The sequence below is a fragment of the Chelonia mydas genome, chromosome 6 (assembly GCF_015237465.2).
Source record: "Chelonia mydas isolate rCheMyd1 chromosome 6, rCheMyd1.pri.v2, whole genome shotgun sequence".
In the NCBI taxonomy this organism is placed as follows: Eukaryota; Metazoa; Chordata; order Testudines; family Cheloniidae; genus Chelonia; species Chelonia mydas.
Genome location: NC_051246.2, coordinates 4176560 through 4201299, shown reverse-complemented (window position 1 = coordinate 4201299; position 24740 = coordinate 4176560). Strand labels below are relative to the sequence as shown.

The window sequence follows — 24740 nt, the reverse complement described above, 5'->3', positions numbered from 1 at the left end:
TGTCACTATTCCCCGCCTGATCATGTTAGTGGGGGTGGAAGTGGAGCCACTGGGTGAGGGGAACTGGGAGCTGCTACAGGGACGGGGGGGGGGGGGGGAGGGCGGATTTAGCCCCATAATTCAACCCAATTTAATTCTGCAGCCCAAGGAGGATGCTTGAAATCATGAGTGCCAGTAATTTTTTTATTAGGGTAGCATGGAGACCCCTGTCGTGATCAGGGTCCGCGCCAGGCCAGGCACTGCACAGACGCCTGCAACAAGATCAGGGCACTAGCTCATCTTCTCTGCTCCCCCCATAGCCCAGGGCAGAGGATTTCCCTGGCTCCCCCTGTCCTGAGCCCACGAACCGGGGTTTGGCTAAAGCCGCTGTTCTACCAGGACTCCCAGGCTGAAGGGGACCCCACAAGAGCCCAGAGCAGGACTATTTTTTAAATCCCTCCCTGGGATACCGACTCCCACGTGAGGGTTGCCAACTCAGACCGGACACTATTTGCGGCAATGGTCTGACCGAGTTGGCAACGCTACCGCACTCCCGCATTGTTCCTTGCATTTATATCCTGCTCTCACCCACAGAAACCTGACATCGGGCAAATCCTGCAAGAGAGATGGATTTCCCCATGCTGAAAGAAAGAAAGAAAGAAAGAAAGAAAGAAAGAAAGAAAGAAAGAAAGAAAGAAAGAAAAGGGGAATGGATGAGAAAGAAAGAAAGAAAGAAAGAAAGAAAGAAAGAAAGAAAGAAAGAAAGAAAGAAAGAAAGAAAAGAAAGAAAGAAAGAAAAGGGAATGATGAGAAAGAAAGAAAGGAATGATAAGAAAGAAAGAAAGAAGAAAGAAAGAAAGAAAGAAAGGAAGAAAAGGGGAATGGATAAGAAAGAAAGAAAGAAAGAAAGAAAGAAAGAAAGAAAGAAAGAAAAGGGGAATGGATGAGGAAAGAAAGAAAGAAAGAAGAAAGAAAGAAAGAAAGAAAGAAAGAAAGAAAGAAAGAAAGAGCTAGTCAATATATTATAAACACAAATCAGACACAATTTTTTCCACTAAAAGAATAAAACAAATCTTGCTTAAGCCATGTAAAAAAACACTTGAAGTCCTGTTGGAACAGACATCAAATCTCTTTTCTATCCCTTGCTTAAAAATAAGTATTAAAGCTTTATTCTTAAAAAAGAGGAAAACTTGCTTTACGTTGCTGAAATCCTGTTGTGGCACACGGCTGTCAGGTGTCGCTCACACGCAATGGGAATCAAATGGCACCACAATGTGGCCGTAAAAAGTGCCGATTGTTTATTAATGGTTATAAAAAATAAGTTGTTTAAAAAAAAAACTGGATTTTTTTTAACCGGCTTCAGCACCGTTTTTAGGACTGTGCAACCTCCCAGTCCAGTTATGTGCACGTCGGGGTCATTCTTGCTTTTTGAAAACCTTTGGGTGGGAGAACTCCTCGCAGCTCTGCGTGCACACGGACACTCCTGTGCATCGGACAAAGTGGGGTCTGGCCCACGAAAGCTTGTGCCCCAATCAATGTGTTAGTCTCTAAGGTGCCACGGGACTCCTCGTTGGTTTTACACCTGTGATAGGATGTGGGGTCTCGGAGCAACAAAATCTGGGAGCGTGACTCTCTGATCTGACTTGAGCCCGAGCGCCACCCTGGATTTGGAGCATGCGAGAGAAATATGTATGGGAAAGCCAAGCTCAAAGAAAACAAGTAGCAACTTCCCAAATAGGAAAAAACAACCGGGGAGGCCTTGTGGCACCTTAGAGACTAAGACATTGATTTGGGCAGAAGCTTCCGTGGCCTAAAACCCACTTCATCAGATGCATGGAGTGGAAATCACAGTCGGCAGGTATAAATACACTAGCACGAGAAGAGATGGGCTACTTCTGGTGAAACTAAGATTTAGTATCTCCCAGCAAATTCCCACAATCTGGGGTTTTTTTCCTCCACCTGATCAACACAATACACTGACTTCACCTGCTCCTGCTAATATGGCAGCAGGTCCTGCGGGACCCACAGGATCCTAATCCCACTGCAGGGTTAAATCTCACCAGAGAGGGGACCCCCCACCCTGCTGAAGGGGGGGAGGGCTCAGCTCAGGGGGCTGGCAGTGGCCGGAGGAGCCGGACAAATCAGCGGCCACGGCCCGCGCCCGGTTCCGGTTTCACTTTCGTTTCCTTGGCGCGGTGTAGACAAAGAAAGCTCCCCGGGCGGGCGCGGCGGCCGGCTGCTGCAGAGACCGGGCCGTTCCTTCCTCCGGGCTGTGAGCTCCCGCCAGCAGTGCCCGCTGGGGTGCGGGGCTCTGGGGCTAGATCGGGGTCAGGGAGGTGGGGACCTGGGGCGGGGGGAGGAGGAGCGCCCAGGGAGCATCTTGGAAAAGTCCCAAACCAGCCTGCTCCTGCATGGGGCCCTCTTCACCCTGTCCCCCATGTTTCGCTATGGACAGGGGCACCCCAGTGCGGCGCTGCAGGGAGTGGGGGCTTAGTAGGGGGTGCTCTCCCCCTGGGAGTCAGCGTTGGCCCCAGTGCAGAGCTAGGGGGCATGTGCTGCAGGGAGGGGGGTGTGGGCTCAATAGAGGGCGCCCTCCCCTGGCAGTCAGGGCTGGCGCTAGGGGGCGCTGTGCTGCAGGGTGTGGGGCAGGGGGCGCTCTCCTCCAGGAGTCAGGGCTGGCCCCAATGCCCCAGTGTAGTGCTAGGGGGCGCTGTGCTGCAGGGGATGGGAAGGGGGCTCAGCAGGGGGCGCTCTCCCCTGGCAGCCGAGGCTGGCCCCAGTGCAGTGCTAGGGGGCACTGTGCTGCAGGGAGTGGGGCAGGGGCTCATTAAGAGGTGCTCTCCCCTGGCAGTCAGGGCTAGCCCCAATACCCCCGTGCGGTGCTAGGGGGTGCGGTGCTTCAGTGGATGAGTTGGGTGTGTTTTTTCGGGAGTTACAAACACAATCTGAAGTTGTTTCTCTCCAAATCCCTTGCCCAGCCGCAGGGACCTGGGCCCAATGGCCTTTGAGACGATCCGCCAGGGACGGGAGCGACTCATCGCCCTGCTTCTAACAACCCCCGACCCCGTCTTGGACGAAGTGGCCTCGCTGGGGATAGTCACCGAGGAGGAGTATGAGGCCTTGGAGAAGCTCTCGGAGCCCAGGGAGAGGATCCGAAGGCTGCTGATAAAGATCCAGAAGAAGGGGGAGCGCGGCTGTGAGCAGTTCCTGGAGTGTCTGCAGAGCCTCTTCCCAGACTTCCCGCCGGATTTACAGCCCCCGGCACGCCGTGAGTTGGGGCTTTCTGAGTCATTTCAGTTCTTGGCAGGATTCCATAGAAGAGACATAAAATGTAGCCAGGAGATATTGCGAACCTAGCTGTGTATTGGTGACGGGTTGGACCAATGGTTAGAGTGGGGGGCGCCTGGAAGTCAGGACTCCTGGGTTCTATCCCTGGCACTCAGTGGGGCTTTCCAAACAGACCAACCTCAGCATGTCTGTAACATTCCTTGAAACCTGAGGATTTAGCCCCAAACCTGACCCCCCCGCTCCCCTAAAAAACTTGTCGTCACCACCACCGCTCCCATGTAACACCCTTTTGCCATAGACCACAGGATTTCTCTCTCTGTTTTTAACCTCTTCCTTCGCTGCTGAGCTAACTAAAATGCAGGGCAGCAGCCTCCGGAGAACAGCTGAGGGCTGAACGGGCCCCAGAGACGCTCCCTCCCTTTCTCTCTTGCCCAAGGAAGTGCCCGGAATTGTGAAGAAATCTGTAAGGTGCTGAGGTGGCATCGATTTGTTTTCCCTTTGTAGGGTACGTAACTCAGACAAAGGATGCAGAGAATCCAGAAGGTGGCACATCCTCCGAGAAGAACGGACAAGAAAATCTAGAAGCTGCTGTAGCCACACGGAAGAATGAGCTGGAGAATCCAGAAAGCGCTGAACTGCATGAGGTGAATGATCTGGGGTATCCAGACGATTGCCCATCCTCAGGGGATATTGATCCACCGAACCCAGAAGATGCCATGTGCTCAGAGAAGAATGATCCAGAGAAGCCGGAAGAACCTGAGAAGCCGGAAGCTGAGCCGTCCTCAGGGAAGGGATTGGTGACACCAAATTTTGCCACATCCCCAATGAAGAATGGACCACAAAACCCAGAAACTGCTTTACCCTCAAAGAATGATCCAGAGAGTCCAGGAGGTGACAGATTCTCCGAGAAAGATGCAGCCGCTGTGTCCTCAGAGAGAGCAGATTTCGAAGGTACAGGACGGGTCTCTCAACTTGCCCTGTAGGGCAATGCTTAAGAAGTATTTATGGCTGTCCTGCACTGGACACAGGATCCCAGGCGGGTTCTCCTCGGGGCTGGATGGAGAGGGATAGAGGGAAAGCTGTGCTAGATTTCAGATGCAGGAAGAGTCTAGTTCCTGTGTGTTTGGACCCCTTGCAAGAGCAGAAGGTGCTTGTGCATGTAAGGAAACAATTGCTCATGGACATCTGGTGGGAGGAGAGGAGGTGCTTCTGGCTCCATGGAGCTACGTGGATTAGCAAGTTAACTCAACCACGAACCCCACCTCACACAGCTTAGTACCTTGAGCTCAATTTCAGCAGCTCCAGCTACAGTTCCTCCTCTTATTATTTTAGCAGGGGCTAAGGTAGAGCTCCAGGTCTTCTGGCGTTCTCAAAGGGGTTCATGAGATGGAGCAAGAATTAAAGGCCCCCTCTTGAAACCCTAGGCTAGACAAAGTCTATGGCCCAGATCTGTAGGCTCCTAACTTCCATTGATGTGAGCCTAAATGACTTACCCTTGCATTGCTTTGTAGGATCTGGAAATATCCCCAGCTGTGGAGAAGAAGAAAAGACTGCTGCAATAAAAGGGAAATTTGAAGGTAGGGTCTCTGCCAATCTGACCTGGGAGAAAATTCCTTCCGAACCCCAAATATGGTGGTCAAATAGACTCTGATCAGGTGGGAGAGACCCACCATCCAGACACCTGGGTAAGAATTCTCTGTAGTCACTCAGAGCCCTTCCCATCTAGGGCCCCATCTCTGGCCGTTGGGGATATTTGCTACATTTGGGCTACATGCCATTGTAGGCAGTCCCATCATACCATCCCCTCCATAAACTTAGCAAGCTTTCAGTCTGGAAGCCAGTTAGGTTTTTTGCCCCCACTGCTCCCCTTGGAAGACTGTTGCAGAATTTCACTCCTCTTCCTTATGGGCAATACCTCCCAACTTTTGTGTGACCTGCAAATTTGATTAGCACACGCCCACCTTTTGTGCCAAGGTCATTAATAAAAATCTTATATAAGATTGGCCCCGAGACCGATCCCTGAGGAACTCCACTAGTAACCTCCCTCCAGCCCGACAGTTCATCTTTCCCTATGACCCGTTGTAGTCTCCCCTTTAACCAGTTCCTGATCCACCTCTCAATTTTCATATTAATCCCCAACTTCTTCAATTTAACGAATAATTTCCCACATGGAAATGTAACAAATGTGAGACTGAAATCCAGGTAGATTAGCTCGACTGCATTTCCTTTGTCTAAAAAAAAAACAAACAAAAAACAGTCATCACAAAGAAAGCCATCAGGTTGGTCTAGCACCATCTGCCTTTTGTGAAACCAGGTTGTATTTCATCCCAATTACCGTTCGTCTCTATGTCCCTTAACTAGTCTCTCTTTCAGAATTTGTTCCAAGACCTTGCATACAGTTGAGGATGAACTAAGAAGCCTGTAGTTTCCTGGATCACTTTTTTTCCCTTTCTTAACAATAGGTACTACATTAGCAATCCTCCAATCATAGGGTGTGACCCCCACGTTTAGAGATTCATTAAAAATCCTTGCAATTTCAGGTGCCAGTTCCTTTAATATTCTTGGATGGAGATTATCCACCCCCCCCCCCCCATTTAGTCCCGTTAAACTGCTTAAGTTTGACTTCCATCTCGGATGTGGTCATTTCCATTTCCATTTCCTCATTCAATTAGCCACCCTGTCAATACCCCTAAACACCTCGTTATCCTTATTAAAAATAGAGACCAAAGTATTCGTTTAGTTGTGGGGTTATTTTAGATTGTCTTTAATCTCCACCCCATCCTTAGTTCTTATCAGTCCCACTTCTTTCCTTCTTTTCATTTTATTTATATGGCTAGAACCTTCTTATTGTTGGCTCTAATTTCCTTTCAAAGGTCCAGATCTACTTGTGGCAGTTCTCGCTTTATTCCTGTGCTTTCTGACCTCCAAGAGGCAGCTTTCCTTGCTGATCCGTCCCATCTTCCATTCCTTGTTGGCTTTCTGTTTTCTCTTCATCACCTGTTTGAGAAGCTTGGTCTGCAGCTTGGTCTGCAACCCTTCTCTGTGATTTTTTTCCCCTTGCTTTGGATGCAGGCTCCAGATAATTTTGTAAGTTTGACTTAAAGTAATTCCAAACCTCCATGTTCAGATCCTTAAGTTCTTTGGCCAGTCCACTCCCCTAATTAATTCCCTTAATTTTTTAAAGGGAGCGCTTTTGAAATCAAGGACCCTAGTTGCAAATCTGTTTTTGTTTATCCTTCCATTTAGGTTGAAACTGAATTAGCTCATGATCATTCAAACCAAGGTTGTCCCCGACGACCAGTTCTTCTCTGAGGTCACCAAAACTAAACCTAAAGTGGCATTCCCTCTTGTAGCTTCCGTGCCTATCTGGTGAAGAAATCTATCAGCTGTCACATCCAGGAAAATCTAGGCCCTGCTATTATTAGGAGCACTCGTCCTCCAATCTATATCTGGGAAATTAAATATTAAAAACATTAAAGAGGTCTCTATCCCTATCCAGATCGGATCCTCGGGGTCTGTAGCAGACCCCAATCCCTATCCCGGGGCAGTTTCTGGGAGTTTTGTTCCTCAAAGTGATTTTAGCTAACATATACTCTGTCGTTCCATCACGTCTAATTTCTTCAGTCTTCCTCATGATTAGCATACAAGGCTACTCCACCACCTTTACCTTTATTTCCGCCTTTTCTGCACAGCACAAAGGCTTCAATACCCACATCTCCAGGCATGATTACTAATCCACCATGTTTCTGTTATCCTGGTAATATCTGGTTTCACTTCCTGCATCTGTAGTTCTAGATCCTCCATTTTGTTACCCAGACTCCTTGCACTGGTGTACGGCCATCTTAGTTGTTTCTGCGTGGCTTTGCCCAGCTTCCTCACCCGATTGGGTACAGTCATTCTGCTGCCTGTGTCTCCGACCTGGCTAGCAGTGTCATTGGTATCGGCACTGTCTTTCCTTTTCATTTCCATTCTCCAACCCACTGCTGTTCCTTTCTCTGTTGCTGCATTCCTCTTCATTGATTTTTTTCCTCCTAATCAGGATTGGAATCCAGCATGGAGATTATGTGAGCATCTCCCCTGAGTTCCTAGTGTAAATCTTTTAATCAGTTGTGGCAAACTCCACCCCAGAAGTCTATTTCCCTCCCTACGCAGGTGGAGTCCATCCCAGGAGAACAGCCCTCTGTCCATGAATGCCTCCCAGTGGGCAAACCGCCCAAAGCCCTCCTGGTAGCACCGCTGCTTGAGCCATCTTTTGCCCGTCGTAATTGTATCTCGCCTTCAGGGGACAGGTAGAATCCCACTGAAAATTACCTGAGCCTCCATTTCTTTACGCGTCTTCCCCAGCCTGGCATAGTCATCCTTGAAGCATCCCAGTGAGAATCTAGCAATATCATTTGTTCCCACTTGAAGGACAATCAGTGGATTCTTTCCTGCTTCCATTAGGATACTCTTCGGCCTCAGGTCCACATCTTGTATCTTAACTCCTGGCAGACAGCACAGCCCTCTGCTCTCAGGATCAGCTCCGGTGACAGGCCTGTGTGTTCTTAGAATGGATTCACCAGTCGCGGCGACATGCCTCTTCCTGTCGGTTATGTGATTCTCCAGCCTTCCCCATCTGTTCTTTCTGGCTGCAAGTCCTCGGGTCTCTTGTTCTCTCTTGCAATATTTTGTGTGTCATCTGCTGTCCTCCTGGGCTCCAAACTCTGGCTATCTCCATTGACTCTTCCCCTCGTCATGTAGGACTCGCAAGTTCTTTTCTTCTTGCTTGTTCTCCCACCGTCTGTTGCTGCCTGCTGGGCCCCTTCTTCCTCTTCCAACTCAGGGAAACCTGTTCCTGAGCTCTCTTTCTCCTTCACTAGCCTGTCTTTTCCTCTGCCTGGTTCTGGTAGTCACATGCTTCCATTGGCCACCTTCCTCATCTAGCAGCCTCCCCTCACAGTTCTCCCGTCCAGCTTCCATCTGCCAGTCTTGACTTTTCCCTTCAACCTTCCCTCCATCATCTGCTCAAATCCCCTTCGAAACTCAACCAAAGTTTCTACCTGCATCTCCAAACCTTGGATCTTCTCTTCCATCAGCTCCCTCAGGCAGCACTTCATACACACAGTGATGAGCTGCCAAAATCTTAATAACTGGTTCCCTCCTCACCCCACGAGGGGGTCGTGGCCCGCCCCCGCCCCTGGGGACTCCTACCCCCTGCGTTCCTTGACGCCCCCGTCCCAGACCCCTGCCCCATCCACCCTCCTCCCTTGTCCCCTGACTGCTCCCAGAACTGGGCAGGAGGGTCCCGTGGGCCACCGTAGTGGGTGCCCACCCCGCCCCTAAGAGCCAGAGGGACCTGCCGGGGGGCGAGGTGGGGAGTCCCAGCGGGGCTTACCTGGGTCAGCTCCCAGGAAGCATCCGGCAGGTCCCTCTGGCTCCTAGGGGTGGGGGAGCGTAGCTGGGGGGGGGGAACAGGGGGAGCGGCCCTCCCTGTGGGTGCTCCAGCCCCAGAGCACCCATGGAGTCGGCGCGTAAGGTGCCACTTTTGGCCAGTTGTTAAATTTAGAAGCCCTTTTAGAACCGGTTGTCCGCTTCTAAATTTAACAACCGGTTCTAGCGAACTGGTGTGAACCGGCTCCAGCTCACCAATGCATACACATGGGCACCCATTCCCGGATAATGTACATCCCACAGCTTCCTCATCCGGTCATCTCAACTGACTCTTCCAGTCCTTGGGTCACTCCACCGCTGCCTCTATATATGTCATAACCTTCTCACCTAAGCTCCTGTCAAGGAAAAACAAAACAAAAACCTGCCCAAACAAGCAACAAAATGAAAACAGAACATGACACCGAGGTCACAGGGGCACTGGGAAGGTCCAGGGCAGTGGTTCTCTACCAGAAGGACGCATACCCCTGTGGGGTACACAGAGGTCTTCCAGGGCATACCCAATTGCTCTAGCTCAGTACCTGGACATTGCAGCCCCCAGGAGGGTCCTGGGACGGGTTTAGGGAGATCACAAGTGCAGGGCCGGCATTAGGGGGTGTCAAGCAAGGCAACTGCCTGGGAACCCACGCCATAGGAGCCCCACAAAGCAAAGTAAATGCTTCAGCCCTGCTGCCTGGAGGTGTGCTGTGACACTTTTGTATTTTTAAGTGAGGTGAAACCTGTGGTATGCAAGACAAATCAGACTCTTGAAAGGGGTCCAGTAGCCTGCAAAAGTTGAGAAACACTGGTCTGGAACCTCTGAGCAGGCTTCTCTTCTGGATCCTTAGATGGAGCGACTCCAGACTCGGATGTCTCCATGTCGGAGAGCAGAGCCGAGACACCAGGAGTTGCCATGTCAGTGGAGAGGTGCGGAGCTGAGACACCAGGACATTCTGCATCAGCGGACAGGAGCGGAGATGAGGCTCCCAAGACCTCTCCCAACAAAGTTCATGGAGGTAGAGTCCAGAGAACATCCCCCCCCAAGTCCTTCTCCCAACCCAAATCCCTCTGCCCTGAGTTGGCCAATGACGAAGTCAGTAAGGGCCCCCCACACTCCTGTGGTTCTTCCATCCAGCGTCTCAATCTCTGTACACTAGCTGTGCCCGAGCTCCTGCCCGTCCCCTGCGTATTGTCCATCTGTGAAGCACGTGGAAGATGCCAGGATTGTTTTACAAATACTACATGTAGAGCTGTGTGGAGAATGGAAAGTCCCTTTTGTGGCGGTTTCTGAGATTTTGAAATTTTGGGCTTTTCCTCCTCCAAATTCCCAATTCCTCCATAGAAGAAAATTCTGGGGAAAAATTAATTGTTTCTGAGCCGATGGAAACGCAGACGGCCCGCAGTGTCGGGAACCCAGCCAGCTCCAGGCACGGTTGCCTAGCAACCCAGTGAGCTCGGCTGGGCCCAATAAACCCGCACTGAGGCTGCGTCTACACTTACCGGTAATTTGGCACTGCAACGGTGGATGCAGCCCTGTCGATTTAGAGGGTCTAATGAAGACCCGCTAAATCGATCGCAGAGCGCTCTCCGGTCGGCTCCGGTACTCCAGCTCCTCGAGAAGAGTACGGAAAGTCGGTGGAAAGCGCCTCCCGTCGGCACAGGGAGGTAGGGTGCAGACACTGCAGTAAGTTGATCTAAGCTACGTCGACTTCAGTTATATTATTCACATAACTGGAGTAGCGTAACTTAGGTCGACTTACCGCCGTAGTGTAGACGAGGCTGAGTGACTGTGGTGCCGGATAGAAGGGCCCACAAGTCCCTATTTAACCCAGGTAGCCACAGCAGCACGACGGCTACTCAATCATTCACAGCTGTGCCAGACCGGCTCCCTGGCCAGCCCTTTCTCCACCCCTTAGCTGCTCCATTCTAGCCTTACGCCCTGCCTGCCTCTGAACCCCTGGCTCTAATCCCCGGCTGGCCTCCCAACCATGCCTCTGCCTCTGGATCTGCAGTGATTGATAGGCCAAACTCCTGCCCCCAGGACTAGGTCACACCATCTACGCCTCAGTGTGGGACACCCAGCCTCAGGAGCAAGGGAGTCTAGATAAAGTAAAGCCTCCCTAAGCGTTAGTGGAGACAGACGGGTTTGAACGTTTAGCTGGGTTAGTCCCCTTCAGATGAAACGAGCCGGGGAGGTGAAGGCTTCAGGCTTAAATTTTGGAAACAGAGAGATCAAGAGGAGGACCAGGTGCAGCTGGCCCTGAGCTGTGACGCCATCCCAGGTGGTGATGCCTTCGTTTCCATTTGCAGGGAGAAGAGGAGCCCTGAAAACCGTCTTGTCAAAGCTGAGGCTCAAGAAGTTCAGAAATGGGAAACTGCGGCTGAGCGATCTCCTGGAAATCAGCCTGGAGAGCCTGAAGGACTGGACTCTTTCCATCCTGGGAGACTTGCCTTGGCACTTCCTGAGAAAGCTCATGGCTTTGAACGGGACAGCCAGAAGCACAAGCCTTGGGCAGGGGACATCTGATGAGGACACAAGTGAGGATGAGGAGGGTGGGGTGAGTGGGGATGTGTTTTCTCTGAGGGAAGACGACTCTAGGGCTTCTCTGCACCCCCTCGATGTTCTCTGTGCCGTTCTGCTTTGCTCAGACAGTTTCCTACAGCAGGAGATCCTCTCCAAAATGTCCATGTGCCAGTTTGCCCTCCCTCTGCTGCTACCTGCCGTTGACACCCCCAAGTGCACCCTACTGCTGTGGGCCATGAGGGACATTGTGAGGAAGTGGAGGCCCCACTCCCTGGCACAGAGCAGAGGGTTCAGAGAGGAGAGCCTGGTGCTCACCAAAATGCCAACCGTTTCCTTTGTGCGGATGGGGAGCTGCAGCTTCTCCAAGTCCAAACTCCTCAATGAGGTTCTCAGCCCCTCCCAGCAGCACCAGGATTTCTTCATCCATCGAGACATGGAGTCTGGGAACATCCCTCGGGAAATCGCAGATGGGCTGGTGGAGATTTCCTGGTATTTCCCTGCTGGGAGGGAGAATCTGGATCTTTTCCCAGAACCCGTCGCGGTTGCAAACCTGCGTGGAGACATTGAGTCGCACTGGCTGCAGTTCAGCTTTTTAACAGAGGTCTCCTCAGCAGTGTTCATATTAACGGAGAGCATCAATGAGAGAGAATACACGCTGTTATCATCTCTGCAGGGATCAGCCACTAAATACTACTTCATCCTTAACAGTCAGGCTGGGAAAGCCAAGGAAACACTGGGACTCCTCAATAAATTAGCCCTGCAACTGAATATGAACAAATCACAACTTCTGATGAAACAGAAGAGCAACAATAGCGCAGAACTGGTGAAAAAGCTACGATCCACCCTACGGGGTGTCATGAGCTCCTCTCCCAAGAGCGCGAGCATCCGTGACATGGCTGTGACGGCACGGGAGCTCGGGATCCAGGTGGATGAAGATGATGGAGAACGTTGGACCGCCTTGGAGCACGTTCAAGAAATCACCGCAGAAATACAGGACGTGGCAAAGTACAAGAGGGAAATGCTGAGGCTCCAAGGGGATCTGTGGAGGAACTTGGCTAAAGTGGAGAAAGAGCTGTGCCGGATGAAAGGCCAACGGGACGTCCCTCCGGAAGACTATAGATCCCAGCTGAGAGAAAGGTGGTTGGAGCTACGCAGGCAGCAGAACCAGTGCGACCTCACCAGCGGGATGGTTAAATTTATTAGCGGGATAGGACAGTTGAGTCCAGCCGAGAAACATCACTTCCTGAAATGGATGAAGTTCCACCTGGATCACATCGCCAGGGGGAACCTCTCTAGGCTCCGGGCTGAGTATAAAGAGAAATGTCGTGCTCTAGGGGATGATGCAAAACAGCTGGCAGAACTGGACGAACTAATCTCTGCCAGCTCCTTAGGGGTGGAGCATTTCATGCGTGAGTTGGGGCAATTTTACGAGGCCGAATGCTCAATGGTGAAAGACAGGAACATGGGGAACATCCAAAGGCAATTCATCTGTCTCCCAGGCATAGCAGCTGACCTGATGCTGGAAGGGTTTCCCATGGAGCTGATCGATGGAGATGCCTCCAACATCCCACTGCAGTGGGTGACAGATGTTCTGGCTGAGCTCCATGCCAAGCTGAGGGGAAGGTCCAGAATGCTGGTTCTGACGGTGCTGGGAGTGCAGAGCACTGGGAAATCCACCCTCCTCAACACCATGTTCGGCCTGCAGTTTGCAGTGAGCAGTGGCCGATGTACACGAGGAGCCTTCATGTCCCTCATTAAAGTGGCAGAGAACTTTCGGCAGGAGCTGGGCTGTGACTTCATCCTGGTGATAGACACAGAAGGCCTGAAAGCCCCGGAACTGGCCAAGCTGGAGGACAGTTATGAACATGACAATGAGCTGGCCACACTGGTGATTGGACTGAGTGACATCACCATCGTTAACATGGCCATGGAGAACGCCACCGAAATGAAGGATGTTCTGCAAATTGTGGTCCATGCATTTCTCAGAATGGAGGAAATTGGACACAAACCCAACTGCCAGTTTGTGCATCAGAACGTCAGTGATGTGTCTGCGCATGAACAAAACATGAGGGACAGGAAACACCTCCTGGAGCAGCTGGATGAAATGACCAAAGCTGCAGCGAGGATGGAAAAGCAAAGCAGGGAGATGAAATTTTCTGACATCATGGACTATGATCCGGAGAAGCACAGTTGGTACATCCCTGGGCTGTGGCATGGAGTCCCTCCTATGGCACCAGTGAATATGGGATACAGCGAGAGCGTGTGTGAGCTGAAGAAATACCTGTTTGAATTCATGAGGAATCGATCACCTCACAGAGTCCCCAAGGACATTCCTCAGTTCATTGAGTGGGTGAGGAGCCTCTGGAACGCTGTGAAACACGAGAACTTCATCTTCAGCTTCAGAAACAGCCTGGTGGCTGAGGCCTATACCCAGCTATCTGTGATGTACGCGGAGTGGGAGTGGGATTTCCGCAAGGAGATGCACCTCTGGATGTCCAAAGCCGAAACCACCATCCAGAACCAATCCCCAGACGATCTGGGTCCCGACACCTTTGAGAAGCTAAGGCTGGAAGTTCACCAGATGCTCCACAATGGGGAGCAGAAGATGCAGCAGAGTTTACAGAGCTACTTTGAGAGTGGAACTGGGAACCTTCATTTGGTAGAGAAATACAGGGAAGATTTTCTCCGGAGCATGACATTTCTCCGCCACGAACTGGAGAGCTATCTGCTCTGTAAATCTGAAGAGGCCATTCGTATCCAGAAAGGTCGGAGCAAGATAGACCATCTGCAGGCCAGGTACATGAAAACCATTGAAGGGAAGGTGGATGGGCTCTTGCGGGACTGCAGGGAGAGGGACAAGGAGCTAACGCCCAAGGAACTGCAAAGAGAGTTTGCCAAGATGTGGAAGGAAACCTTAGCAGAGCTGCCACTGGAGAGCTTACCCCTACGCCAAATTCATAAAGACATCCGCTACCAGCTGTGCAAAGACCTGGAGAACAGAGGGAGTTTGGTCAAGCAGATGCTCCATAAAGCCCAGAGCTTGTTGACCTATCAGAGCAAACCTTTCTGCATGAAGAAGGAGTATCTGGACTTGGCTTGGTACAAAGTGCCTGTGGAGTTTATAACTCAGCAATGTTGGCGTGAATTGGAAGAGTTTACAAAGTCCCTGATGGAGGAGTGTAGGAGGTACGTTGGGCAGAAGGTCCACTCCCAAGGGGATTACGACCAGACCTACTGCAGGGAATTGCTGTGGATGATCAACGAGAGGCTTCAGGAGAAGATCGCTGGGAAGATGTGCACCAGTGCTTCCTTCGAAGTCGATTTAAAACTTCACATCCTGGGGGAGGCGGCCAGCGCTTTCCAGAAGATGCACGAAGACTTTCTCAAGAAGAACGACCCTCAGCGTCGCCTGGAGGAGCTGAGACCTCAGTATTTCTCCACCTTCAGAGACGTTTACTATGAGAAGGATGCCTGCCAGAAGAGAGCTTTTGATTTCTGTGACCGGTGTCTGAGACCCGCCCTGTGGGAGTATATGAAAAAGAGACTCGGGATTGAGATAGTGGACAACTTTCTCAGCAGTGGAGAGTCCATCGAGTACGGCAGCCGGAGCTTCTTCCAGTTCTCCGTGCAGAAGAAGCTGCTGGAGGAGATGGACTTCAATAACTACGTGAAATACATCAATAACTATGAAGTGTTTGTCAAATCTTGGATCCAGACACGCCTGTTTGAGCGCTACAGAGAGACGGGGGGCTTGAAGGAGCTGGAGAGAGTGGTTCTAGCCACAATAATGAAGAAAATCCAGGACACTCTGGAGAGCTCTGAGTGCCAAGACGCCCTCACCGTCTCTGAGTTCTTGGACCATTTTTGCCAAGCAATGTGCAAGGAGCTGGTCATCTCCAAGGACAGTTTGGAGGTGATCCTCTTCAAGAACACAGCCAGCGTCGGGCAGTTCTCAGCCGACATCCAGACCTTCCTTCCCCAGGTGGAAGAAGGTACCCTCTCAGAGTGGGAAGAGCTGAGCGGGGAAATGGTCTTCACACAGCTCCAGTTCAAGCCCCAGGATGAGATCTTCAAGCGCGTGTTTGGCTGTGGGAAGCAGTGTCCGTTCTGTAACGTCCCCTGTGAAGCAGGAGGCAGTGACCACAAGGAGCATTTTGCATCAGTGCATCGGCCTCAAGGGCTAGGGAGATACAGGGATGAAACAAGCAAGAGACTTATATATTCTTTATGCTCCTCTGATGTGGTTTCTTCAATGTTATTTAGAAATCTGCACACAGCCTTCCAATGGCATCCCTACAAAGATTATCGCCAATTTTACCCCACCTGGCGCATTCAACCGGACCCCAGCATCAGCGCCTCCGATTATTGGAAGTTCATATTCAGAAAGTTCAATCACCAGTTTGCCAAAGAGTACAAAGCGGATCCTGCCGATCTCCCCACAGAGTGGAAGAAAATAACCGAGAAACAGGCTCTGCAGAGCATCCGAGAGGCCTTTAACATGGAATAGAGGCAGGCTCTCTGCATTATGATACAGTCTTTAACTTCACAACAGGGCCCCGTCAGTCTTAATCCTGGCATTTTGCTACTTCCCAGGGCTTGAATTTGCCACCTGAAGGCTCCTTTAATGTAGTTCTTTGTATGTAATTGCCTAGGTTTAAAAAATAATAAATGGAAAAACAAAGCAATTCCATTGTGTGGCATCATAATGACACCTCCATAGCTCCTCAGCAGGGCTTGAACATTTAGATCCCCTGCACACACCTCCACCGGTTAAGCTCACCAAGTAACTGATAGCAGTAGTAAGTTGTCATCCTCCCTGGGGACCGGCCAGCAGAGGGGTGTGAGAGACACATTTTGCCAGTGGATTTCATAGATATTTGCTGAAGGAGAGGAATGGTGAGACTCAGGACTCCTTGGTTCTGTCCTTGGTTCTGAGGGGAGTGTGCTCCAGCGGTCCTGTCATAGACCGATCTGTCCATTCCCCTGCATCTTGACCCCTTTTGAGCCGTCCCTTCCACCATGTTCCCGCATCAGTCCCAGTCTCCCCACTATCAGCTCCTCTTTTGCTACATCTTCAAGTCCCCAATTGAAATTAGGGCTTTATAATGGGAAGTGTCGGGCAACCTTAACTACAGGGGGTGCTACAGAAGAACCCTGTTTATCCGACCCTCCATTATCCGGCTCTCCATGTTAACCGGAGAACCAGTGCGCACAGATCCAGAAGGGGGCGATCTCTCCTGTGGCCACTAGATGTCGATGCAGCATTGCACTTTCCCATTCTCCGGTTTCTCTGTATTTCTGATTATCCAATGTGGCCCCAGTCTCACTTACATCAGATAAAAGGGGTTCTGCTGTACTGTATTCTGTCCTTGGCTTCTTTGCCCTGAGAGGTAGAAATACAGCAGGGTCATTTCCCCGATGGTAGGTGGGTCATTTATTATATATCCCAGGTGCCTTGTAGGACAAATCTAAAGAATCCCACACACACACTTTGCCCCCTGCTGGGCCATGAGCCACTTCCCTCTGAAATCCAGATCCTCTAGCTTGTGCATGCGGACAGGGAAATGGGCAAGTGGCCCCAAGGCCCTGAGCTGTTGGGTTGGTGGATCCAGGTGCGGTGTCCAGTTTGCCCCTCCTCATGGCGGATGGCTCTCTGTTGAGTTGCGTTGGGTGGGTCATTGGCTGGTGGTCAAACAACCAAGCTGGAATGGTGGCGGGTATCAAGAAAGGTGTCTCCGGTGTATCCAGCTCTGGGTGCACGGCGGACCAGGGCATCTGTCTCTGGTAGGAGGTAACATTTTTGGCTGAATGCAATGAGACTCTAAACTCACCTTCAGGTCTGGCTGGCTGGATGCTGGGAGGTAACGCGATATCTTTTGAACGCCCCATCCGATCAATTCCTAAATTTCCAGGAATGTTCCAGGCATTGATGGGGAGAATCCTACTGGTTTTAGGAAAAAATGGAAAACCCGGAAGGGAGAAATGGGAGATACAGAGTCCCTGGCTTCTGGTCAGCAGAGCCATCAACTTCAACCAGCTCTAGAATTGTCTGTAGATCAAAGAACCAGTTGATGGCAGAAATTAACCCCTTCCAGCCTAACAACACCCCTCCGCCCATCTCAGCGCCACTCAGTCCCCCAAATATTCTAGTGCAGTGCCAGCTCTGCTATGGTTAAGTTGGAGAACAGCTTTCTGTTTGAAGGGCTACTCTTCAAAGTGCTCTAAAATCCTCACGTGTAATCGGTTTGCTTTGAAATTTGCTGGGCCTCAAGGGGGAATGGGGTGGGATTAATGGTCCAAGCGTGAGGCCATTTGACCAAAGCGATCTTGAGATACAGCCCTCTCCAAAAACAGAGTTTTGTCATGTTGAGAGATTGCACCATTGATATTTGGTTTGGGTGGTTATTTTCCTGAAACCAGGGCTCTGCTCCTGCCCCAGATACCCTGAAAATGTTGACACCTGATTGACTGATCTTCCAGAGAGAAAGAAATAGAAGGCGGGGGGAGGAATGGGGGGCACCCTGAGCCCCTGGTATGGGGGGTGTGGAATAGGGGTGCAAAGAGAGGTCCTGGCACGGGTAGAGAGGAGAAATGGGGGGAATGCAGAGCCCCTGGCATGGGGGAGGGGTTTGTGGTTGCAATGAGTCCCTCAACTAGACCAGTGGTTCTCAGCCAGGGGTCGGGGGACCCCTGGGGGGCTGTGAGCAGGTTTCGGAGGGGGCCACCAAACAGGACCAGCATCAGACTCGCTGGGGCCCAGGGCAGAAAGACGAAGCCCCCCCACAGGAGGCTGAAATCCTGAGTCCTGTCACCTGGGGCTGAAGCAGAAGCCTGAGAAACTGAGCTTCTTGGCAAAGAGAGTTTGTGCATAGGTCAGTGCTTCCTTCGAAGTTGATTTAAAACTTCACATCCTGTGGGAGGCGGCCAGCGCTTTCCAGAAGATGCACGAAGACTTTCTCAAGAAGAATGACCCTCAGCGTCGCCTGGAGGAGCTGAGACCTCAGTATTTCTCCACCTTCACAGACGTTTACTATGAGAAGGATGCCTGCCAGAAGAGAGCTTTTGATTTCATCAACCAGTGTTTGACACCTGCTTTATGGGAATATATGAAAAAGAGACTCGGGATTGAGTTAGTGGATGACTTTCTAAGCAGTGGAGAGTCCATCAAATACAGCAGCCAGAGCTTCTTCCAGTTTACTGTGCAGAAGAAGCTGCTGGAGGAGATGGACTTCGATAACTACGTGAAATACGTCAGAAACTATGAAGAGTTTGTAAAGGCCTGGATCCAGACATGCCTGATCAGCCACTACAGAGAGACTGGGAGTTTGTGGGAGCTGGAGAGAGCAGTTCTAGCCACAATCATGAAAAAATCCAGGATGCTCTGGAGAGCTCTGAGTGCCAAGATGCCCCCACCATCTCTGAGTTCTTGGAGCAATTTTGCCAAGCGATGTGCAAAGAGCTAGTCATCTCCAAGGACAGTTTGGAGGTGATCCTCTTCAAAAACACAGCCAGTGTCAGGCAGTTCTCAGCCGACATCCAGACCTTCCTCCCCCAGGTGGAAGATGGCATCCTCTTGCGATGGGAAGAGCTGAGTGGGGAAATGGTCTTCACACAGCTCCAGTTCAAGCCTCAGGATGAGATCTTCCAGCACGTGTTCAGCTGTGGGAAGCAGTGTCCATTCTGTAAAGTCCCCTGTGAAGCAGGAGGCAGCGACCACAAGGAGCATTTTGCATCAGTGCATCGGCCACAAGGGCTGGGGGGCTACAGTTATGTGACAACTGACAGGCTTGTGTATTCTTTGTGCTCCTCTGATGTATTTTCTAGTATATCATTTAAAAACCTGAACACGGCATTTAAATGGCATCCCTACAAAGATTATTGCTAATTCTACCCCACCTGGTGCATCCAACCGGACCCCAGCATCAGCGCCTCCAATTATTGGAAGTTCATATTCAGAAAGTTCAATCGAGAGTTTGCCAGAGAGTACATTGTGGAGCGTGCCGATCTCCCCCTGGAGTGGAAGAAAATAACCAAGGAGCAGGCTCTGGACAGCATCCGAGAGGCCTTTAACATGGAATAGAGGCAGGTGCTCTGCATTATGATACAGTCTTTAATTCCATAACAAGGCGCCATCAGTCTTAATCCTGGCATTTTGTTACTTCCCAGGGCTTGATTCTGCCACCTGAATGTTCCTTTAATGTAGTTCTTTGTGTGTAATTGCTTAGGCTTAAAAAAAATAAATTGAAAAACAAAACAGTTCCATCGTGTCACATCATATTGACACCTCCATAGATCCTTGAACCTTTAGATGCCCCGCACACACCTTGCCAGTTAAGCTAACCGAGTAACTGATAGCAGTAGTAGGTTGTCATCCTCCATGGGGACCGGCCACCACAGCTGAGTGAGGAAGGTACTTTGCCGGTGGGTTTCATAGATATTTGCTGACAGCAGAGGACAGGTAAAACTCAGGACTTCTGGGTTCTGTCCCTGATTCTGAGGGGAGAGTCCTCTATTGGTCATGTCATAGACTCATCTGTCCATCCCCGCCCTCCAGCTTGACCCCTTCTGACCCATACCTTCTAATATGTCCCTCTACCAGTACCCGTCTCCCCCATCCCAGCTTCTTTTTCACTTCACATTCCAGTCCTCAACTGAAAACAGGACATCATAATGGAACATATCAGGCAACCTTTGCTACGGGGGCGCTACCAGCCATGCTTATAGTATATCTCTACCCTGGGCTTCTTCCCACCGAGAGGTAGCAATATGGCAGGGTCATTTCCCTGATGGTAGGTGGGTGGTTTATAACATTTCCCAGGTGCCTTCTGGGACAAATCTAGAGACCCTTCCACATTGCTCCCTGGTAGTCCATGAACCACCTCCCACTGGAATCCAGATCTTCCAGCCACACACGGGGACAGGGAAATTGGCAAATGGCGGTGAGCAATTGGGTTGGTGGATCTGGGCTGTGGCATCCAGTTCGCTTCTCCTGATAGCTGATGGCTCTCCGTTGAGTTGCATTGGGTGGGTCATTGGCTGGGGGCGAAGGGACCAAGCTAGAATGGTGAAGAGTGTTAATAAAGGTTTCCTTGGCACATTCAGCTCTGGGTGTGTGGAGAACCAGGGCATCTGTCTCCAGGAGGAGGTAACGTTTTTAGCTGAGCAATGTGAGGTTTGACACTCCCCGTCACATCTGTCTGGCGGTTAGGAGGTAACGCGATATCTTTTGAACGCCCCACCCGATCAATTCCTACATTTCGGGGAATGTTCTAGACATCGGTTGGCAGAACCCTACTGATCTTGGGTCAAATTGCAAAATCCAGAAGGGAGAAATGGGAGACACACAGAGATCCCCTGACGTCTGGCCAGCAAAGCCGTTAACTTCAACCAGCTCTGAAATTGTAGATCAAAGAACCAGCTGATGGCAGAAATTAACCCCTTCCAGCCTAATAACACCCCAGATCTCAGTGCCGCTCAGTCCCCAGAATATGCCAGTGCAGTGCCAGCTCTGCTGTGGTGAAGTTGGAGAACAGCTTTCTGTTTGAAGGGCCACTCTTCAAAGTGCTCTAAAATCCTCACGTTTACTCAGATTGCTCTGAACTGTGCTGTGTCTCATGGGGGAATGGGATAGGATTCATGGTCCAACTTTAGGATCATTGGACCAAGGGGATCCCGAGATACGGCCTCCCACAAAAGACCATTTTTCATCAGGTTGAGAGATTGCATCATTGGTGTTTGGTTTTTGGTGATTTTTCCCCTGAAACCAGGGCTCTGCTCCTGCCCCAAATACCTTGAAACTGTTGACAACTGAATGACTGATCTTCCAGAGAGAAAGAATAGAATGGTGGGGGATATGGGGGGCACAGAGAGCCCCTGGCATGGGGGGAGAGGTGGAAATGGGGTGCACACAGAGCCCCTGACATGGGAGAGGAGTTTGGGGTTGCAAACTGAACTAGAGGATGGGAGAGGGACACCCAAGGGGGTTGGAGGGAAGCAAGGGGTCCCTGGGGGTGTGCTCGGCTTGGCTGACAGATGCCCTGGAGCAGGTGTCCCCTAGTCGAGATCCCAGGCCCAGCTGAGCTCTCCCCCGACTTTTCTCACAGGGGCACAACCCCGATGGAGAAGCAGACCCTGCCTTGGCAGATCCAGAGGGTAGCTGGGTCCTGGCACTTGGATCTCAGCCCCCCAACATGTCCTGCCTCGCACCTGGGGGTGCTGGGACTCTACAAAGGGGGGTGTATCGGACAGCCTGGGCGCAACTCAGGTGGGCTCCCCATGGGGTGAAGAGACCCCCCACAGATGGCCAGGACTCCCCCTGTCTTCAGCACTGGGGTGGGCTCTGCCTAAGGATGATTGACTGAGGGGAGCAGGTGGCCCAGAGGGGAGGGGAGATTAGGGTCCCAGTTGTGCTGAAAAGTCAAGTGCTGAAAAGTCCCTGCCCCAACCAGCTCACAGTCTAAATAGATACAATTCTATCATCTCCATTTTATACATGGGGAAACTGAGGCCCAGAAAGATGCAGTGACCTGTCTGATCACACAAGGCATCTGTGCCAGAGCCAGGGAGAGAACCCAAGAATCCTGGCTCCCAGCCCTGTGCTTGGACCACCAAAACTGCTCAGATCTCCCTGCCTTTCACCATTATGTCTCCATCAATCCTTCAGGCCTGTGCTTGAACATCAGAAACTGTCCACCCCTGGGAGAATATACATCCCCTGCACATCCGGGGTCACTCCCCTTAGAGCAGGGGGCTGGGAGATGGTCAGAAAAGATTTTGTTGTATTAAGTCTCTTAATACAACAATAAGATCCCAAATTTTCAAGAGCCAGGGATAGAACCCAGGAGTCCTGGCTCCCAGCCTCCACCAGCCATTCACATCCTCAGCACCTAGGTAATTAGCCCTGCAGAGGAGCAAAGGATCTTACTCTGGCCTATTTCTACTGCAGTCACCCGTGCACCCCTGGCCGGTCATTGCTTTGACATGCAGGGCCCCGGGACGTTGACCGAACTACTCACACTGTAGGGTGACTGCAAAGCATTGTGGGTAGGGTAGTCCCCTGCCAATTGGCTGGAAATGGTGGAAGTCTAAGGTGTGGAAGACAAAGGGGGGAAAGAGAGATTCTAACTACAAACGAGCCAGCGACCCCTGGAGGGGAAAGAAAAACAAACCTGAAACAAAACCCTCATTTGTCTTCTCCACGATTAAAAAAAGGCAATTGTTCCAACTTAAATAAAATATTACAAAATAGAGACTTTAAAAATAACATCAGTATCAGCCAGCCAACATGGGAAACAACCATCAGTGCGATTGTCCCATTATCCTAAGTAGAAAACCGAAGGTCTCTCTCCACTCCGCTAAGCGAGATGCTATCAAAGAAAATTCAATACAGACCCAAGCAGATCTCAGCTGGATACTACCAAATCCACATGGGGCTGTAGGAAACACGTGTAACAAACAGGACGGTTAATTCAGTCGGTGTAACAGCACCGTGACGGTCCCATCCGTATTTCTTTACCATCATTGGAGCCCGGTGGGGCTCAGGAGATCATAGACTATCAGGGTTGGAAGGGACCTCAGGAGGTCATCTAGTCCAACCCCCTGCTCAAAGCAGGACCAATCCCCAATTTTTGCCCTAGATCCCTAAATGGCCCCCTCAAGGATTGAGCTCACAACCCTGGATTTAGCAGGCCAATGCTCAAACCACTAAGCTTTGGAGCTTACACAGAGCTCTGCGTGGAAAGCTTCTCTCTGTCATCCACAGAAGCTGGGCCAATAAAAGATATTATCTCACCCACCTCGTCTCTCTCCTCTCTCCCTCTCGCGGATTTCACACTTTGTCCCTCACACTGAGCTCTTGTGAGTTTTGTCACTCGCGAAGAACCTCTGGTGCAGGCCCTGCTATTCCAAGCCGCTCTGTCACATCCGCCCCCTAGTATCACCCACCTGCCAACCAATTCCCGTGTTTGCTCTCGGGACGCGGCTCCAGAATCTCCCTCCTCGGACAGTTACCAAGCTCATTTCCAGCCTCCGTTTATCCAGCCCCAGTTGTTCTTGTGCCACCGTTGTCCTTCGGCTTCCACAGCTCTGCTCTCCCTGCATCCCCGGTGTCTGCCCCCCAGATGCGTTCATAGAGAGCCATCAGATCCCTTCTCTCGGCCTGCGTTTTAGACTAAGCCCAGGTCTGTCAGTCTCCTCACAAGATCGGCTCTCTGTTGCCCTGTTCAGCCTGGCAGCCCCTCTCTGCACCTGAATTCCTCTTTCTCGAACCTGGGTAACCAGAGTTGGACACCATATCGCAGGTGTGGTCTTTCCAGTGCCTTGTCCGATGGCACTAATGCTTCTTGATTGTGACCGGATAGACCTCGGTAGGATGGCATTTGCAAGTCTTGAAGGGAGAGAGGGAAATTTTTGCCCAACTCCCCTCAGAGAGCTGGGACTAGAACCCAGGAGTCCTGGCTCCAAGCCCTACCCTACCTTCTTGGACCCTGGGATAGAACCCAGGAGTCCTGATTCCCCGCCCCTCCTGCTCTAACCCACTAGACCCCACTCCCCTCCCAGAGATGGGGATAGAACAGAATCCAGGCTAGAATCAGACCAGGGTCCCCCGGGGGGATCTAATTTCATTCACCGAATTCCTGCCAACAAACTAGTTATGCCATTAATTCTAACTACCTACATACACACAATGTTCTCCATCAGCCGAAACCAACTTAACCCAATTGCAGCGATGGTTTTTCAGGCAAGTGAAAAGCCCTTGTGGTGAGGGGAATAGGGTTTGCCACGGACAGGCATTCAGGAGCGGTCCGGTTCAGAAGTAACCTGCAGCCTTTTTGGCTTTAGCTAGAGAACATTTAGAAATTTAGATCAGGCTCGGGAGATGGAGTCCTGACTCTCGGGCCCACCCCCAGCTTCTGGCCCACTAGACCAGAGTCAGGGACAGAACCCAGGAGTCCTGATTCCTAGACCAGGGCATTAATCACAGGCCCATGCCTTGTTGGCATGAAGTCAATTTTGTCCACCTCACCATTACTATGGTTTGATCACTGATCGAAAAATCTTTATATCACACACACACACACACTATCCCAGCCACTATGAAGTAGTGGGGACACATACACACATACCCCCCAATACTCCCTGCTTCCCATGCAGTATCCTAGCACCCCTGGAGTGGCTCAGGGCACAGGCCACCCCATCAGTGTCCTGTCTCCAATGGTGGCTGATCTCTGATGCTTCAGAGGAAGAGGGGGAGACAATCCCAGATACTGCAGGCCAGCTGTGCAATGGGGTGTATAGGGGGTGAATTCCTTCCTGACCCCTACAGGTGACTGGCTGAAACCCTGAAGCATGAACCCCAAACCCTTGTCACCCAGGGATCACCCTTAGCATTGGGACTCTGTAAAGAGGGGAGGGGACCCACCAATTTCTTAACCCCCCAGCACCTGGGCTTGCAGTTCAGAGGAGAGATGGGTGCGAGGGTGGGGGCGAGCCAGAGGAGATGGAGTGCCGGAGCCAATGTGGGGGTTGGGATTCTGCTGTTGCA

The 24740-nt window shown here is 51.1% G+C and overlaps 1 protein-coding gene across 6 annotated transcripts; it reads left to right on the top strand.

The window, feature by feature from the left end:
- Positions 1 to 2116: 2116 nt before the first annotated feature.
- Positions 2117 to 19621, top strand: LOC114019685 (up-regulator of cell proliferation). 6 transcript variants are annotated; one of them, XM_043548830.1, is made up of 7 exons: positions 2117 to 2280; positions 2958 to 3247; positions 3772 to 4218; positions 4779 to 4844; positions 9522 to 9689; positions 10984 to 14513; positions 18088 to 19621. In XM_043548830.1, exons 2-7 carry the CDS (start codon positions 2977 to 2979, stop codon positions 18658 to 18660), a joined length of 5055 nt encoding a protein of 1684 aa, XP_043404765.1. In that variant the 5' UTR covers positions 2117 to 2280; positions 2958 to 2976; the 3' UTR covers positions 18661 to 19621. The 6 variants fall into 6 exon arrangements, with proteins under 6 accessions (XP_043404765.1, XP_043404766.1, XP_037754847.1 ...); XM_043548831.1 differs by having other exon boundaries at positions 10984 to 14543; positions 18118 to 19620; XM_037898919.2 differs by lacking the exon at positions 18088 to 19621 and having other exon boundaries at positions 2132 to 2251; positions 10984 to 15882.
- The last annotated feature ends 5119 nt before the right edge of the window (positions 19622 to 24740 follow it).

Excerpts from the sequence above, each read along its gene's own strand:
- LOC114019685 (XM_037898919.2), top strand. The coding sequence starts at position 2,977 with ATGGCCTTTGAGACGATCCGCCAGGGACGGGAGCGACTCATCGCCCTG. Across the intron at positions 3,248-3,771 it reads TTTACAGCCCCCGGCACGCC|GGTACGTAACTCAGACAAAG; the intron begins GTGAGTTGGGGC and ends TTCCCTTTGTAG. Across the intron at positions 4,845-9,521 it reads AATAAAAGGGAAATTTGAAG|ATGGAGCGACTCCAGACTCG; the intron begins GTAGGGTCTCTG and ends CTGGATCCTTAG.